Here is an 18,126-nt window from a genome sequence, read left to right on the forward strand (position 1 = left end):
GTGTGTGTGTGTGTGTGTGTGTGTGTGTGTATGCACATCTATTGTTTATATGTCAATGCCTTTCATGGAGAGGACGAAGGAGGGAGATTATATTGGATGAACCAAGACCCTGGTCATGCAAGGGGACCCTCAAATTAAACAAAGGGTTCCTTTTCACTAGTATCGTTTAAAAATTCGCAACTCCTGGTTAGATTAGTTGAGGTCTCACTCCCAGATTTCCCTTGAAATTTCTGGTAAATCCAAAAACCATCACCCAAATAGCCCAAACTCTAATCCTTCCTCCAAGCAGTACAGAAAACAGCATTTTGATTAAAAATAATCTGTGATCCTCTCAACTTTGTTGTTCTCTCTAGTCATGGTAAATTGTTCACCACTGATCCAACATGCCTTGACTAATTGACAATTTTATGCTTTATGTTATATTTCTGCACATCCTCACATGACAGTTTCCTTTTGTCAAGCAAGTGAAACCTCTGGGAGTGTGAGATTAAAGGAGAGAAAACTCCATGTGCCCAGAAACGAGTTTCCACTTGCCTTCCTGAGAACCTTGCAGTATCACCCAAGATCATGTTATTGTAATCTCTATTGTTAATATGACAATCAGAGTTAATAATTTAACAATATAATAATTATAGTCTCTATGAACTACATGACATCTTTATTTCAATGGAGGAACACACATAATTTATTAATATTATCCCAGCCTATATCCCTTTATAGAAAGTCTGGGATTTTGAAGATGGACACAGTGGAATATAGAGAGATCACTGAACATCCCTAGGGTCCTACAGCAAGAGGTTGTAGTCCTTGATCTAGAATGTGGGTATATATTCTTTTTTTCTAAGGGGCCAGATAGTAAATGTATTTGGCCTTGCAGGCCATAATGTCTGTGTCACAACTACTCAATTCTGCCCTCTGCCCCGGGTTGCTCAGAAGTAGCCATTGGCAACATGTAAGACAGATGGTTTCTAATGAAACCATTTTTATGGAAACTGAAATTTGAATTTTGTATAACATTCACGTGTCATAAAATACTCTTTTGATTTTTTTAACCATTTAAAAATGTAAATGCCACTTTTAGCTCAAATGCTGTACAAAAGCAGGTGGCTGGGTGGGTTTGACCTGCAGCTCATAGTTTGTCGACCCCTGGTCTAGACTAGAATCCAGCACTCTCTCCTTGGTATTCCTCCACCCTTCTGTAACATTTGGGGCAGCAAAGTCACGTCTTCCACCATCTTCACCAAGATCTTAGTCTCTGAAACACATCAGGTTGTTTTTAATTACCTGTTGATTACATCATAGAGATAGGCAGGCAAGGCACCCAGCCTTCTTAATATGTTATGGGCCACAGTCAGCTGGAAGCCACATAGCTGTTCCAGAACAGAACATCCATGCCCAGCACAGCGAATACTAATTACTATTACTCTTCATTGCCTCAGTGTAGAGGGGCCATGTTTAAATATTAATTTTTATCCACAACTAGGGTATCAAGGAAACATCTTAAGAGATAACTAAGGAGATTTGATTTTAAATATTGATGGCAAGCAAATTTTCCGATCCTTTGGGTGTTTGTATATGGTGGACAAAGTCTTTGCCAGGGATTATGTGCATCTTGTCAGGTTTATATTCAGTCAGTGTTCCCAAGCTCATTGAGACCTCAGATCTCAAGAGAGTCTTGCCAATGGTCTTGAGAAGGAAAGTACAGGTATGCCTGATATTCAGAAAGACCCACTTAGAACAGAACCTTATGGATGTGTGGGGAGTGGGATTATTAACTCTGGTGGAAAAAGAAGTTATTAATGGAGCTTCTATAAATTGAGTTCCATAAACATAATTAAGCTGTCTTCTGACTCACACCCATTTGTTGGCCACAGAGGCAGAAGGGTATAGTGCAAGGAAAGAACATTAGAGCTGGGCGAGGGTTTGGTGTTTGACCTTGGACAGGTCACTGGGGCTCTTTGGGCTTTAAATTTTTTGTCTTTAAGATGCAGAACAAGACTACATGATTCTTTTTTATTTTTCTCCTTTAACTCAGAGGACATGTTTTTGAATGTAAGAAATTAATTTAAAAAGTATTGGTTTCAGGAGAGAGCTGTCCATATAAATTATATGTGGCCTTTTGCCTTATTGCCAAGCTCTTTTCAGTGAAGGCACCTATGGAGTCGCTGGCTGTCAGGCTCTAACGGGGTATTCTCATGGTCAACTATTGACTTCCTTCAGGGTACCTGGCAATTCCTCTCTAGTTGGCCAAGTGCTTGCCTTCCTGTACCTTTCTCTTATTCCATGCTCAGGGAATCTACCTACAGCCAGCATCCCGGGTATCCAGTGGTGTTTCCAGTAGTTTTAGGATGGCCTTTAATTGGAGACATGAATATGCATCTCAACCTTTGAAGTAAGGGAAAACTGACACCCAATAGAATATTATTCCCTGGGCACCAGGTGGCTCCACATGATAACTTTGATATAAATATTTCAAAAAGCAATCTAAATTGAAATGCTTCAGCTCATGCCCATTTCCCCATTGTGAATAAAGACCTTGCAGACAAAATCCCAACTAGTGCCTCTATGTTCATGTGGGTATTTTGGGGAACAGCTTGCCAGTTCTGATTTGTCCTGTGTATATAAGGTCTGAGAAACACTGGCCTCTGAGAAGAGATTGGGTTGAGAAGGTTTAGTTGGGAGAAAGACTGGCCTCGAAGCTTGAGCTCTGCTTCTCTTCCCTGATGTCTGGGGATTAGAGTCTCCTGTGGCCTTTGTTTAGCTTTAGCCTCGCCCCCGGCCTCCAGTGATCATTCCAGGTGATATTTCTGACTTGAGCAAATCTGGATCTGTCAAACACTCCTAAGAAATTATAAAGGTCTTTCCTTAAAAACGAAAGTTTCCTCCCACGTGGAGCAGACAACACAAGACTGAGGCCCAAATGAAGGGGTGAAGCAGAGGGCTCAGCCCACTGACTTGGCCAGAGCTGTTGAAATGCGAGGTCTCCTGGTGGGAGTCCTGGACTTGGACAGCTCTCTCCCATCCTGTGAGCATGCTCTCTCCTGTCGTACGCACTCCTGTTCCAATAGAGAGGAAGCAGCCCAGAGAGGTCCCTGTGGAAGGTCCTGCCTCCAGGCTGGGCTCTGGCCACTACACCAAGCAGCCTGTCTTCTTGTCCTCCACACATGGGTTTTTAAATAAGTTTGGTGGCGTAGCTGCTTTGGAAGAATTACCCTCTGCCTTCCTGCTGAAATTAGTTTATCCAGCTTAATTAGATCAACAATTGCAGCCATGGCCTCGGCTCATTCATTACTCTAATTGCCAATGTAAGATGTGCAGACTGATATGAGTTCTATTAAGCACATCAGTTTTCATGTGGCCAAACAGGTGTTTCATAAGGGATTTAATGCCCTTTCCCTAGACTTCAGTAACAGATGTTAGGTAATTTTTTTTAATGTTCTCTTTTCCTGTTTGGCTTCTGTGTGAGGCAAACAGTGAAATGCACGAGTCTCATTCTGTAAAGCTGAAACCTGGAGCCACATAGTGTGGAGGAAAGCACATGCTTAAAGTCCGAAGGGCTTGTACCTGCAAGGCAAGAGCCATGCGTTGGCCCAGACTAGGTATAGTTCTGTGGGCCAGAGGTGCTGGGTGTTCCAGCAAAGTCGGGCCTGGGGTCATTCCTGTCGTCCCCAACTGGCCCTCAGCATCTCCTTCCTGGGAGAAGCGTTTGCCCAATTTAACACTGACCTGTGCTGTTGGAAAGTTCCATCCGGCCGTGAACCTTAAAGCACCTGTTTGCTCCAGCATGAAAGCTGCTCATGACCAAACCCTCCTGGGGGTGTCTGTCGGGGAGGCCATGTCTGACTGTCCCACAGAAGCTTGTCCCACAGTGGGGCATGGGGTTCCTCTAGATCAGTGGTTCTCAACCTTCTGGCCCTTTAAATACAGTTCCTCATGTTGTGACCCAACCATAAAATTATTTTCGTTGCTACTTCATAACTGTAATGTTGTTACTGTTATGAATCGTAATGTAAATATCTGATATGCAGGATGGTCTTAGGCAGGGGTCCTCAAACTTTTTAAACAGGGGGCCAGTTCACTGTCCCTCAGACCGTTGGAGGGCCGGACTATAATTTAAAAAAAAACTATGAACAAATTCCTATGCACATTGCACATATCTTATTTTGAAGTAAAAAAGCAAAATGGGAACAAATACAATATTTGTATTTGCATGTGGCCCGCGGGCCGTAGTTTGAGGACCCGTGGTTAGGTGACCGACCCCTGTCTAAGGGTCGTTCGACTGCCAAAGGGGTCTTGACCCACAGGTTGAGAACCGCTGCTCTAGATGAAGCCAGGTTTCCAGGCGGGGTCATCCAGGGTAGGTATGGGGGATAGTGCTTCTCCTTCTCCTGGGTCCTTCCTGTGGTGCAGGCATGAAAATTTCATTTCCTGGAGCATGTCAGCTCGCTGACTTCTGAGCGCTCGCCTGCTTTGCATTAGTTTAGCTGTGCTTGACTCACTGATTGAGGGCCATTCAGATTTAGGGAGGTAGGTTTCCTTGGAGAGGTTGGCTCCCAATGGAAAGTTATTATTTTAGTGTGTGTGTGTGTTTTTTTTAAAGAATAGAATTTATAGAGTCAAATGTTGCCAGTTTGTCTCTATAACTAAGACTTTTCCACCATCCCAAATTTCAAAAGCAAAAAAAGTACTAACAACTGGGACAGAGGAGGAAATAATTTTCAGGGAAGCAGTAGTTTTGTCCTCTACCAAGATCCTTTCAGAAAAGCCCTAATGGTGGCAGCTTCCTGTGAGGAAAGCCAAATCCCAGCTGATTGCCCTACCGGTGGCCAAAGTTGGCTCTCATTTGCCCTGAAAGCTTTGATGCCTCTGTGTCTGTGTGTGTGTGTGTGTGTGTGTGTGTGTGTGTGTGTGTGTGTGTAATATATAATGAAAATGTATTGGCTACTGTTGTCTCTGATTTGAATCTAAGTAAATGTTTCATTAAATGTATAGAATGCTGTCTCTAATGTGACCCTCTCTCCTTACTAGATTCCCTTATTAACCCACCCCTATGAGACCATCTTGTTTCTTACAGATGAATGATGCTATGGGATTTGAATTGCCCTGGGTGTATTTTGTCAGTCTCGTCATCTTTGGGTCATTTTTCGTACTAAATCTTGTACTTGGTGTATTGAGCGGGTAAGCTACACCTCTTTCATCTTGAAAGCAGAGCCCTGAGGACAGTTGCCAAGACCACACAGGCTTTGCTAGATGGGGCCGCCGGGTGGGTGCCAAGCCTCACATGTCCTCCAAGACGCTTGTCCTCTGCTGAGGCTTCCCAAGTCACGACGGTTCCTGGAACCTCACCAGCCTTCATGAAAGGCAGCGATAGAATAGTTATTGACCAGGAGTTAATCAGCGTTGTTGCTTGGCATTTAAATACTTTCCATTGCTTGCCCTTCTGCCTGTCCTAAAATGAGACACATTTATAATTGCTTTACTGGTCTGGATCCAAATATAATGCAGATGAATTGGTACAAAACAGTCACTAAATGAGCTGGTCCCAGCAGACTTTTGGTAGGTCCCAGACTTCAGCAGCAGAACGTATCCTTATGTGAAGACAAAAAACGGAAGGCCCTGGGTGGGGTCCAGCCCTAGGGGCACTGACCTTCCACCAAAGCCCCACGTGGTCTGGCAGCTGCTCCTGGGGCTCCGCTCTTTAGTAAATAGATAACTGATAACATCTCCTTACATTTTACAGGTAAATGATGCGATAGGATGGGAATGGCCATGGGTGTATTTTGTTAGTCTGATTATCCTTGGCTCATTTTTCGTCCTTAACCTGGTTCTTGGTGTCCTTAGTGGGTAAGCAGTTGGATTCATGTTGCCCATTCTGCTGCCTCGTGTTCCGGGGGCGGCTGTGTGTGTCCCCCCGTCGCCCCTGAGGCTCCCCTGCATGCGTGTGAACTCTGATGTTTCCTCCGTGTGTGGCTTTTGGATTGAACTGTGATTCTTTCTGCCTGTATCTATCTGTGAGATTCTGTGTTTCTGATGCTTGCCAAACACTATTAATTTAATGAGAACGTTTCCCTGAAGCCAGTTGCATTAATTTGCTGAAGTGCCGAAGTGGATTACCAGGGAGGAAAAGGAGTCCCGACCTTGGTCTCACCCAGGAAAGGGCGTCTTTTGTGGTTTTATTCCCATTGGTGCATAACCTGCCCCTTTGAGATAATCATGCATATTTCCAGGGTGTTTTAGATTTCATTGTGAAGGAGAAATAAGCCTAGGCTAGCACATAAATACTAAACAAATTTTAAAATCTTAATGCCCTGCTCTCGGGATTGTTGATTAGCTTGGTTTTCTGCTGCTGTCACTGTGAGAATTTTCCCTCTAATTCATTTTTAATCTTAACTGGTAGAATCTTTCATATCGAGTAATGATCAGCTTTTGCACATGCATGTTTTTTTTGTTTTGTTTTGTTTTAGTAATACTCACCTGCCCTTATTTTCCCATTGCTTTTGTTTTAGAGAGGAAGAGAGGGAGAGAGAGAGAGAGAGAAATATCCACTGGTTGTCTCCTGTCCCTGCCCTGACTTGGGGGGTGGGGGTGGGGGGGTGGATAGGGATTGAATCTGCAACCCAGGTATGTGCCCTTGACTGGGAATCGAACCCACAACCCTTTGGTTCGTGGAGTGATGCTCTAACCAGTGAGCAAACTGGCCAGGGCTGCACATACATGTTTTTTGGTCTTATCATGGTCCTTGTCCTTCCGTCACTGTTTTTGGAATTTCATGTTTTTTACCTTCTATAGAGAGGGCTCAGGGGAGATGGGCTCAGGACGGGGACTTGGGTATCTCTGGACTCCGCCTTACCTTGGGGCAGCTGTGCCACCTCACTGTCCTGCAGGTACCCCAGAAAGGGGAGCAAGTACCCCAAGGAAGGGACCCGAGACTGTCGAGGCTCTCTCAGAAGCGGCCAGCGGGGGGAATGTAACTGTTGGGGGGCCTGGGGGCGGTGCTGGGGTGCTGCTGGAGGCCCAGGAGGTCCCCCCTCCCGGGGAGCCTGTGGTACTCACTGAGTGCAGACATCATCAGGAAACGCTGCTGATGGATTTGCTTCCCAGTGAGTTTATCTTCCTCTTGTCACTCACTTTATCTTCCTCTTTCGGAGCTTGTGGGGCTTGTGTCTCGGGCAAGTGATGGCTTCATGTAACGCCGAGTCAGTGGAGAGACCTCTGTCGCCTTTTTCTCAGAGCAGAAAGCCGAGCCAGCTGTCCATCTCTGCTCCCCTCCTCGCCTCCCTCCCGCCTCCCTGCCTGTTTGCAGGGGGAAAGGATTTGGAATTCTCCTTGACCCGGGGGGTCAGTTTCACACATGAAGGCCTACCTAGGGCCCAGCAGCCCCAACAGTGTGCCTCCCAATGAGAGGGGTGGGGGCTGGGACTGAGTTGGGGGGTGGAAGCATGCCCTGCCCCCCCCCCCACCCATAGCAAAGCTTCCTTCTTCAGAGAAGTGGCTCCTCAAGCCTCATGCTCTTTCACAAACACCTTTAAAGTGCCCTCCTCCTAGTGAACCTCCATGGCTCCGGCTGGTGGTGGGGTTTGAGGGTGGAAATTATCCCTGGAGAAACTGCATCGTGCTTAACTCTGCCACAGGAGCAGCCTGGCCAAGGTCAACAGCAATTCTGTTGTGACTTCCTTGGCGCCTCGTGTCTCCTAAACCCAACTAAACTGACTGAGGCCATGGAAACCGCTAATTTCAACAGAGCCGGTGACGTGCCTTATCTCCGAGCTCCGCAGAGCAGGCACCGGCGCCCTGGCACGAGGAAGCTGCTTAAAAAAGAAAAAAGGAAAAGCTGGGAGGAGGGGCTCCTCATTAGAAAGGTGGGCATTAAATATGCACCCCCAATGGCGGGGGTGCCCAGATCTGGGGGATAAAAAGGGCACACACCCTCATGGAACAACCAGTTTACTGAACTGTATTTCGGGGAAAATAATTTAATTGAAAGTAACTTAAAAAACATTTTTGTATCGAAACCAAACTAGATCCCTCTCTGAAGGAGAATGCAAACGATGTATACATTTAAAAATAAAACCTAAGACTCCCTAGTGACCCCTTGTGGGTGCAGGTACCCGTGGGCTGCCTACGGACTCTCCTCCACCGGAGGCCACTTCGGTAGGAGATGCTGGGGGTTATTTGTGTAAAGTGAGAACCACGTCTGCAGAGCAGAACCTTTCAGCCTGTTGACTAATTTGGCCAGCGATTCCCGAGTTCTGCTGAGTGCCCGGCTCTGGGCCAAGGGCCAGGGGTGCCAAGATGTCTAAGCCACAGACAGAGGCCTAGTGTTCAGACCTTCATTGTCTGGCGGGAGAGACTATTGTTAAGCAGTGCAGGCGGGCAACGCTAGAGGAGAGGTGTGGACCAAGGGCTGTCAGCTGGATCTTGGAAGATGATAAGGCATCTGTTGGGGAAACGTACGAGGAGCTGGCAGGCTCCCACCTGCCCTAACAGTGACCTGCGCTTCTCTGCCCAGCCACCTCCCCTTGGCTTCCCCCCAAGGCAACCGGAAATCAAAATGGGTCCCTCGTGTTCGTCTTCTTGTTAAAGCAAATTCAAAATACTTTCATTTTAGTCTTAGGGTTCTTCACAATTTTTACAGAGATGACCAAACCAGAAGGATGTAAATGCTAAAAGAAAGACAACTTATGTTGCAAAGCCTTTTAGGGCCATGAGACCAATACAAACAGAATCCCAAAAGCACCGAAATAAAAGACTCCTATTGTAGACGTTTAAGACCCTGCTGTAGCTTTCTGATGCAGAATCATGAAATGATGATGTGTGTCTTTAAGTCTGTTGACCACGGGGAAATATTTGTTTCTGCTCCTTGGCTCCGTCTCAAATTTTGTGTGGCCAGGCCACCCTATTTATTCTTGAACTGATTTTAATCTGCCACCTGATTCGTTGCTGGTACATTTTGAGAGCATTCTGAGGTTGGTGCTTTGGAAACCCCTTTGGTTTTACAGCAGACCCTTTGCCTCAAGGTGAGTACGAAGTTTACAAACTGCACCCCTCATAGCCACGCATGAGCAAAGGAAGACCTTGGTCTCTGAGGACAGGGTGCTGCGGGAGGAGCTGAGCTGTCTAACTCGTGTGGCAGCTTCACATTAAGTTGTCATTGAGAAGATGGGCCTGTTATGACCAGTGACTAGAAAGCATGTCTCAGTGAAATCTACAATTCAGGCAGGCCACGTCGCCCGTCATGCTGGCTTTTTAGAAGCTTCGTGATTTTTCAATTCTAAAATTGTTCATTTAACTCCTTGTCTCTTTTGAGGTGTTTGTCGGTGAATAGACAAAAGAAGAGAACACGTTGGTGCTTTGGTGCTTTGTTTCTTTAGCATCATTGCCACATTCCCAGGGGAAAGGGTGCCGGGGCAGTGGGCTCCGTTCTGCACCTGAAGGACCCGCCTGGTGCTGGGCACACCTGCCATGAGCTAGCATGGTCCCCAGAGCTGGGGTCCAGGCCCCGAGGAGGGGGCTGGTAGATGAAAAGGGAACTAGGAGACCTGGGTTTTGGTCCAGCCAATGTCACACAGTAATTCTGGGACTTCACTTAGTAGCCCTGAGCATTTGTCTCCTCATGCCCTCACACAGGGATGACCCACCACCCACCTTCCCACAGGGTGCTGGCTTTAAATCAGCTCATGAATGTAGAAGTGCTTCAAAAATATACAAAGGGTTTTACTCATCTAATGTATCTGTATATTAAGTCTATGCCCCCTTCCCTGTGGTCCTTTGGAAATTATCTAAAGGGTACCATTCTCTGGATTTCCCAGGAAGTGACCAGAGAAACGTGCTTGGTACACATGTTACTACTGTATTCTGTGCCCTCTACAAGGAGGCTGTGGAGGTTCTTTGTCAAGCTCTGAATCATTGCGATTGAAGTTATGTCTGACAGTGATTTTTTTTTTTTTTTGGCCACAAATAGGGGTAGGTAATGGCATTTCTGTAACATAGTGGTTAAACTCACCGGTTTTAGAGTTGGATCACCAAGACTTGCATCTTTGCTCTACCTTTTACCACATGAGATTTGGGGCAAATTACTTAACTTCTTTGAATCTCACTTTCCCTATCTATGAAATGGAGCTAATAATACCAACCGTGTAGAGGATTCATTGAGCAAGAGTGTACAGTGCTTGGTCATTGTTGTGATGGCTCAAGTAAGAGTATATAAGGCATATTGTTAGTTAAGGGGATGCAAGGAAAATCTAATTAACTCAGTCCTTTGAAACCAATTAATAATTATAGGCCAAGGTAGGCCTGAATTAATGAAAAGTCAAAGTTATACTTTAAAATGTTTTATTATATGCACATGTCTGTATATACATAATGACATAGCCAGTGACTCCTACAGAATATTACTACATAAACCACCTCCTGGGCCTGCTTTAAAGAAAGATGAAAATCATTTGTAATTCACCCATGAATTCAAAGCTGTGGTTTTTGTCAACCTCTTATGAAAAAATATTTGAACCGCTTCTTTTGGTAAGCAGTCCTTGTATATTGTTGGAAGATAAATGCTCTTTGTAAACCAGATTTTATGACATTAGATTGAATGTAAATTGAACCCATGTCTATAAATTCAACATCATTCAGCTCTAAGTTAATTTGTGTCTTTGTGTCCCAATTAGTTGCAAATCTACCAGGTCACAGGTTCTCTTTTGAAATCACTAATCTCATTTTATATGACTAGAGGCCTGTTTATCTTAACTTTAGAAGTTTTGTGGGGACGTGGATGAAGTGAAGCATCTTAAGAGCCATTTTCAAACCAGGTGATTATTCTGAATTTCACTATCCCATCCTTCCGATTGGGGAAACGACGAGGAGCTGGCAGGCTCCCACCTGCCCTAACAGTGACCTGCGCTTCTCTGCCCAGCCACCTCCCCTTGGCTTCCCCCCAAGGCAACCGGAAATCAAAATGGGTCCCTCGTGTTCGTCTTCTTGTTAAAGCAAATTCAAAATACTTTCATTTTAGTCTTAGGGTTCTTCACAATTTTTACAGAGATGACCAAACCAGAAGGATGTAAATGCTAAAAGAAAGACAACTTATGTTGCAAAGCCTTTTAGGGCCATGAGTCCAATACAAACGGAATCCCAAAAGCACCGAAATAAAAGACTCCTATTGTAGACGTTTAAGACCCTGCTGTAGCTTTCTGGTGCAGAAACATGAAATGATGATGTGTGTCTTTAAGTCTGTTGACCACGGGGAAATATTTGTTTCTGCTCCTTGGCTCCGTCTCAAATTTTGTGTGGCCAGGCCACCCTATTTATTCTTGAACTGATTTTAATCTGCCACCTGATTCGTTGCTGGTACATTTTGAGAGCATTCTGAGGTTGGTGCTTTGGAAACCCCTTTGGTTTTACAGCAGACCCTTTGCCTCAAGGTGAGTACGAAGTTTACAAACTGCACGCCCCATAGCCAGACATGAGCAGAGGAAGACCTTGGTCTCTGAGGACAGGGTGCTGCGGGAGGAGCTGAGCTGTCTAACTCGTGTGGCAGCTTCACATTAAGTTGTCATTGAGAAGATGGGCCTGTTATGACCAGTGACTAGAAAGCATGTCTCAGTGAAATCTACAATTCAGGCAGGCCACGTCGCCCGTCATGCTGGCTTTTTAGAAGCTTCGTGATTTTTCAATTCTAAAATTGTTCATTTAACTCCTTGTCTCTTTTGAGGTGTTTGTCGGTGAATAGACAAAAGAAGAGAACACGTTGGTGCTTTGGTGCTTTGTTTCTTTAGCATCATTGCCACATTCCCAGGGGAAAGGGTGCCAGGGGCAGTGGGCTCCGTTCTGCACCTGCAGGACCCGCCTGATGCTGGGCACACCTGCCATGAGCTAGCATGGTTCCCAGAGCTGGGGTCCAGGCCCCGAGGAGGGGGCTGGTAGATGAAAAGGGAACTAGGAGACCTGGGTTTTGGTCCAGCCAATGTCACACAGTAATTCTGGGACTTCACTTAGTAGCCCTGAGCATTTGTCTCCTCATGCCCTCACACAGGGATGACCCACCACCCACCTTCCCACAGGGTGCTGGCTTTAAATCAGCTCATGAATGTAGAAGTGCTTCAAAAATATACAAAGGGTTTTACTCATCTAATGTATCTGTATATTAAGTCTATGCCCCCTTCCCTGTGGTCCTTTGGAAATTATCTAAAGGGTACCATTCTCTGGATTTCCCAGGAAGTGACCAGAGAAACGTGCTTGGTACACATGTTACTACTGTATTCTGTGCCCTCTACAAGGAGGCTGTGGAGGTTCTTTGTCAAGCTCTGAATCATTGCGATTGAAGTTATGTCTGACAGTGATTTTTTTTTTTTTTTGGCCACAAATAGGGGTAGGTAATGGCATTTCTGTAACATAGTGGTTAAACTCACCGGCTTTAGAGTTGGATCACCAAGACTTGCATCTTTGCTCTACCTTTTACCACATGAGATTTGGGGCAAATTACTTAACTTCTTTGAATCTCACTTTCCCTATCTATGAAATGGAGCTAATAATACCAACCGTGTAGAGGATTAGTTGAGCAAGAGTGTACAGTGCTTGGTCATTGTTGTGATGGCTTAAGTAAGAGTATATAAGGCATATTGTTAGTTAATGGGATGCAAGGAAAATCTAATTAACTCAGTCCTTTTAAAATAATTAATAATTATAGGCCAAGGTAGGCCTGAATTAATGAAAAGTCAAAGTTATAGTTTAAAATGTTTTATTATATGCACATGTCTGTATATACATAATGACATAGTCAGTGACTCCTAAAGAATATTACTACATAAACCACCTCCTGGGCCTGCTTTAAAGAAAGATGAAAATCATTTGTAATTCACCCATGAATTCAAAGCTGTGGTTTTTGTCAACCTCTTATGAAAAAATATTTGAACCGCTTCTTTTGGTAAGCAGTCCTTGTATATTGTTGGAAGATAAATGCTCTTTGTAAACCAGATTTTATGACATTAGATTGAATGTAAATTGAACCCATGTCTATAAATTCAACATCATTCAGCTCTAAGTTAATTTGTGTCTTTGTGTCCCAATTAGTTGCAAATCTACCAGGTCACAGGTTCTCTTTTGAAATCACTAATCTCATTTTATATGACTAGAGGCCTGTTTATCTTAACTTTAGAAGTTTTGTGGGGACGTGGATGAAGTGAAGCATCTTAAGAGCCATTTTCAAACCAGGTGATTATTCTGAATTTCACTATCCCATCCTTCCGATTCCCTGTTCTAGTTGCATCAGATCCCAGGGCCTAGACAGAGACCCAAGCCTGGCTGCTTTCCGTGGTAACTGCTGATGTGTGGAGATTGGGGAGGGACTGTGGAGGCAGTGCTGGGACTGTCAGCTGTATTTTATGAGAATTACACAGAATAGGAGCAGGTTTGGGGCATCGTCATTTGCACCCTGGTCCATTGAAATTCACACCATTATGAGATGTGTTAAATCCGAGAGTGCCTGATTTTTCCCCCTTGAATGTGGGCAAAGGAGGCAAAACATATCAGGGTAGATGGCGGCTCTCTTGCTTGTGAATAGTTTCTAAGTGGCGACATATGCTCTGGGAATAGGCACTTTTATACATTATTCATGAGTGGGATTAGATTTGGCTCTCATTCAGCACTTGACCAGCCTCTGCTGATAGAAAAGGAACAACAGAATTTCTCCCTATACACACTTCTCTGACATAACCTGCATCTTAAGAGAGTAGCTGAATTGCTTACAACATTGAAAGGCATATTGTTAGGTCACGGGATAACCAGGCAATCAGTATGGCTGGTTACCACTGTATTACAGAATAAAACTGTACTGAGTTCATGAATTAATTTCCTATCTTGATCAACAGACTAAGAAAAACAAAGTAATGTTGGAGGGTTCTTTGTAGATAGTTTTTACAATAAAAAAAAAAAGGTTTTCCTGTATGTAATTAGTGATGATCAGGCTGCCAGAATTCCAGAAAAAGACACCCCTAATGATCACTTATAGCAAAATACTTCCCAGCATTTAGCTGGATCTGTCTTTGGCTTGTCTAGGCTAATATGTAAAAGATGTGTCCACACTGTCGGATGTCTCTTTTCTTGAACTTGGAAGTAAAGTCGTGAATGGAGTTGAAAGCTGGGGGAGAGATCCATGTCCTCTAATAACTTCACGTGGTTTGGCTTTGGTAGAACAAGAAGTTAAGCCCCGCTTCAGCCACAGGTGGAAGAATGCTAACTTCCTTTTTCGAATAAAGAACCAAGCTAGACATTTCTATATACTTTTAAACACTGAACTTTCTTGTTGCAGAGTTAAAAGGCTGTCGGGGGTAGCTGGCAGCTGGATGCTGGTGCTGTTGGTACCATGGTACCTGAAGTGCACAGGCTGGTAGCCACACCTGACATTAACAAGTGAGTGGTAACCTCTCTGCCACTGGCTCGCGGCTACTGTTTCCATAGAAATGGCTGTCGGGATCAGTGGAAACGAGGTAAGTGAAAGTTTTCGCTGATCCTTGTTTCCATCAAGCTGACGTCTGTTTCCCTGGCAACAGCAGTGGACAGCAGCCAGGCACTAGCAACAGATTCAGTATCGCTCTCTCACTTGTCAGCTGTGGCTATCATCTGTCCCTGACCGAGTTCTTCTATCTAATGCCTGGCAAAGACCTCTGAGAGCCCAGGAGGCACCTCTGGCCACATGTGCCCTCCTGGGCACCCACTTTGCCGATGGAGAGCTCTGTCCTAACCTAAGGGGCTGCTCCGTCAGCAGCCTTCCCTCCCCCGCACTCTGGATGGTGGGTGTACAGTTCAGGAGAAGAGAGAGGTAGTTGAGGGCATCCGTGTTGCAGGGCAGACTGTTTAGTCTGTTGATCTCAAGTCCTAGGGGAAGAGAATTCATCGCTGTGCTTTCATGCACAGATCCGGCTCTTCATAAAGCCGCCAGTACTTTAATAGTTGAAATTAAAGCCATAATTTTCCCGTGTTCCCTGTTGGATCGGTGGCATTAACAATTGCTATCACTTTTTACAGTGGGAGGGATATTTATGAATTTAATAATTTGACTTCTTGTGAGAAACATTTTTGATGATTGCCTCTAAGATGCTATGCTAGTGTCAACCGTTGCTAGTTTCCCCCCCTTCTTCTATGTAATTTTTTTTTCTTGTACAGGCTGATAAAATTGCTTACCAAGATCAAATATTGGTATAGCAAGGCAGCTTAGTGTACAAAGACTGGTATGTCCACAGTATAGGGAACTCTTTTTTTTACTAAAGTTTAGCACTTGATCCTTTCCTGAAGTTTCATTTTAATACTAGAGGCCCAATGCACGAAATTCATGCACTGGGGGGGGGGTGTCCCTCAGCCCAGCCTGCACCCTCTCCAATCTGGGACCCCTCAAGGAATGTCCGACTGCCAGATTGGGTCTAAACCAGCAGTCGGACATCCCTCTCACAATCTGGGACTGCTGGCTTCCAACCACTTGCCTGTCTGCCTGCCTGATTGCTTCTAACCACTTCTGCCTGCCAGCCTGATCACCCCCTAACCACTCCCCTGCCAGCCTGGTCACCCCTAACTGCCCTCCCCTGCAGGCTTGGTCCCCTGCAACTGCCCTCCCCTGCAGGCCCAGTTGCCCCCAACTGCCCTCCCCTGCTGGCCTGGTCACCCCTAACTGCCCTCCCCTGCTGGCCTGATTGCTGATTGCCCACTGCCCTCCCCTGCCAGCCATCTTGTGGCTGTGGGAGCCGCCATCTTTGAAGGTGTGGCAGTCAATTAGCATATTCCCTCCTTATTGGCTGTGGGCACCGCCATCTCTGTGATGGTGTGAGGGTCAATTAGCATATTCTCTCTTTATTAGCTAGGATTTCAGCAAATGTATGCACCCAAGACATAAGTGTTTTCCTGCCATATGAGACAGTGTTCACAGGGCCCACAAACAAAGGAGAGCCATCATTCCTGCCCTGGTGTGTGAAAAGAGAACACATAGGGAGAGGCACAGGATGAGTTGTTGGATGCTGTCTGGTTTTAAACAAGATATTGTGAAAAATTTTATCAGAAACAAACCAAAGCTCTGAGATTCAGCAGTGTATCTCTGAGAATGCAATGAAGGCATGGATCCACAGCATTATGAGACTTTAGACTGGCTCTCTAGAACAACACTGAGAAATTGTGGGTTTGTTTCCTGTGGGGGACCTTCTTAATGACTTTGTTCCTCAACATTGTGGACTAGGACAAGTATGTTTGGCCTGGAGGCAGTATGTGGGGCTGATCCAGTATCACCCGGTTGGGTTCAATATAGCAGACTAATAAGAAGCAGACAATCTTGCTAGATCACCTTTTCCTTCGTCTTAGACTTCTTAAGAAAAATTGACTTGAATTCCCTCATTTAATGATTTTTTTTTCTGTGTTCTGATGCTTTCAGCTTACCTTAAAATGCTTCAGAATAGAAGATTGGATAGACAGGTGATAAAGAAAATGTAGAAAATGTTAATTGTGGAATCTAAGTGGTAGGCATTTGGGTGTTTACTATATAGTCCTTTATACTTTTATGAATGTTTCAACATTTTCTTGCTAAAGTTTTTGGAAAATCTGCATATAGAAACCACTCTGGCTGCAGCAGTGTGAATGGACTAGATGGGTCCTACAAGACTGGATATGGGGAGACCAAATTAGGACTATTCTAATCCACTGTCATCCACAACATAGTAACAGCGCCGGAGTGAACCTTTCACCATAAACAGTAAAACTGGCAGTTTTTTCCCTCAGAAGATGGAAATAGGCAGCACAGGATTGGGGTCCCTAAGAGAAGGGAAGCACATGAAGTGTCTCCCACAATTGTCCTGGTTTTCTGCCCACGTCACCTAGGATTGTGGCTCAGGAGGCAGGGGCAGCAGTCTATTTGCTGAAGAGGTAAAGAGCAAAGTTTGGGCTGTGATACAGCTGGCATTTTCAGGGCAGAATATTGGGAGAGGTGTGCAGAGAAGGGGCTCCAGAAATCTGAATGGGGATTCTCTTCAATATTTGACCATACACTAAGTTGCTCTGTGCCAGGTGAGACTATTAGGGCTTGGTAAAGAATAGCTACTAGGAAGCTGTAAGCTGCTGGAACTCTCAGTGCTGGTGGACAGAGGAGTTCTGACAGCTGGAGTAGCTTGACCTTGATGAATGCATTGGACATCATTTGAGACCTCAGAAAAGCCAGGCATTAGAGGTGGGGCTACTTTGGCGCCGGAGTAAGAGTCACTCTAAACCTGTCTTCACAAATCTTATAAACAAGCATCACAAGGATCAGGCCAAGTGGTCCAATAATTAAACACCTACCTAAACAAAAGTCAACACCCATTAAAGAAAGACAACAAAATGCAGATGTTTCCCAAATGTTTCCCCATCATTAGAACTACAGGATGTGAAAAGAAACAGGAAAACATGATCCATAATCAAGGGAGGGGGGAGTCAATAAAAACAAACTGAGAAATGACAGAAGTGTTGCAATTAGCAAAGACTTTAAAATTGCTATTATAAACCTGTTCAAGGAATAGATGGAAAGGATGAAGATAATAAAGGAACAGATGACAATTCTCAGTAGAGAAATAGAAACAATACAATATCTAAAATAAGTAGCAGATTGGAAACTCAAGGGAAGGAAATCAGTTAATATTTTGTGATCACCAGAATAATAATAAGCAATCTGAGATAAGTGAAATTGGAATCCCAAAAGTAGAAGAAAGAGACATTGGGGAAGAAGACAATTTTTTTTTAAAGATAAAATGGCTGAAAATGTTTGTTAAGCTTCATGGATTTGTGAATTTATAGTTTTCATAAAACTATAAATTCACAAATCCATGAAGCTTAACAAACCCTAAGCAATAAAAAACAAAGAGAAGCACACCTAAACACATCAAATTCAAATGACTGAAACTAAAAATACAGCATTTTATAGCAAACCACTCAGGAAAAGACAGTTTCATACTTGGAGAAAGTAATATTATTTAAGGACTTATTTTCAGAAATAGTGCAAGCCATAGGACAGTGGAATGCATCTTTAAAAAGCTGAAAGAAAAACTAGAATTCTGTATTCAGCAAAAAAAACCCAAAAAACAAAAACAAAAAAACAACCCCCCCCCCCCAAAAAAAAAACAACAA

At 44.4% G+C, this 18,126-nt stretch overlaps 1 protein-coding gene across 5 annotated transcripts in view; it reads left to right on the top strand.

Annotated features, from left to right (window-relative positions):
* The window catches only part of CACNA1D (calcium channel, voltage-dependent, L type, alpha 1D subunit), a 300,517-nt gene that overhangs the window by 158,686 nt on the left and 123,705 nt on the right, over positions 1-18,126 (top strand). For 3 of the 5 annotated variants that reach the window (XM_014542942.1, XM_005870303.2, XM_005870305.2), the window contains exon 8: positions 5,741-5,844. In XM_014542942.1, coding sequence (XP_014398428.1) covers positions 5,741-5,844 — 104 coding nt within the window. Of the gene's footprint in view, positions 1-5,074; positions 5,179-5,740; positions 5,845-18,126 lie in introns of all 5 variants that reach the window. The other 2 variants (XM_005870306.2, XM_005870304.2) reach the window with 1 other exon arrangement.

Source organism: Myotis brandtii, unplaced genomic scaffold (genome assembly GCF_000412655.1).
Source record: "Myotis brandtii unplaced genomic scaffold, ASM41265v1 scaffold316, whole genome shotgun sequence".
Lineage (NCBI taxonomy): Eukaryota > Metazoa > Chordata > Mammalia > Chiroptera > Vespertilionidae > Myotis > Myotis brandtii.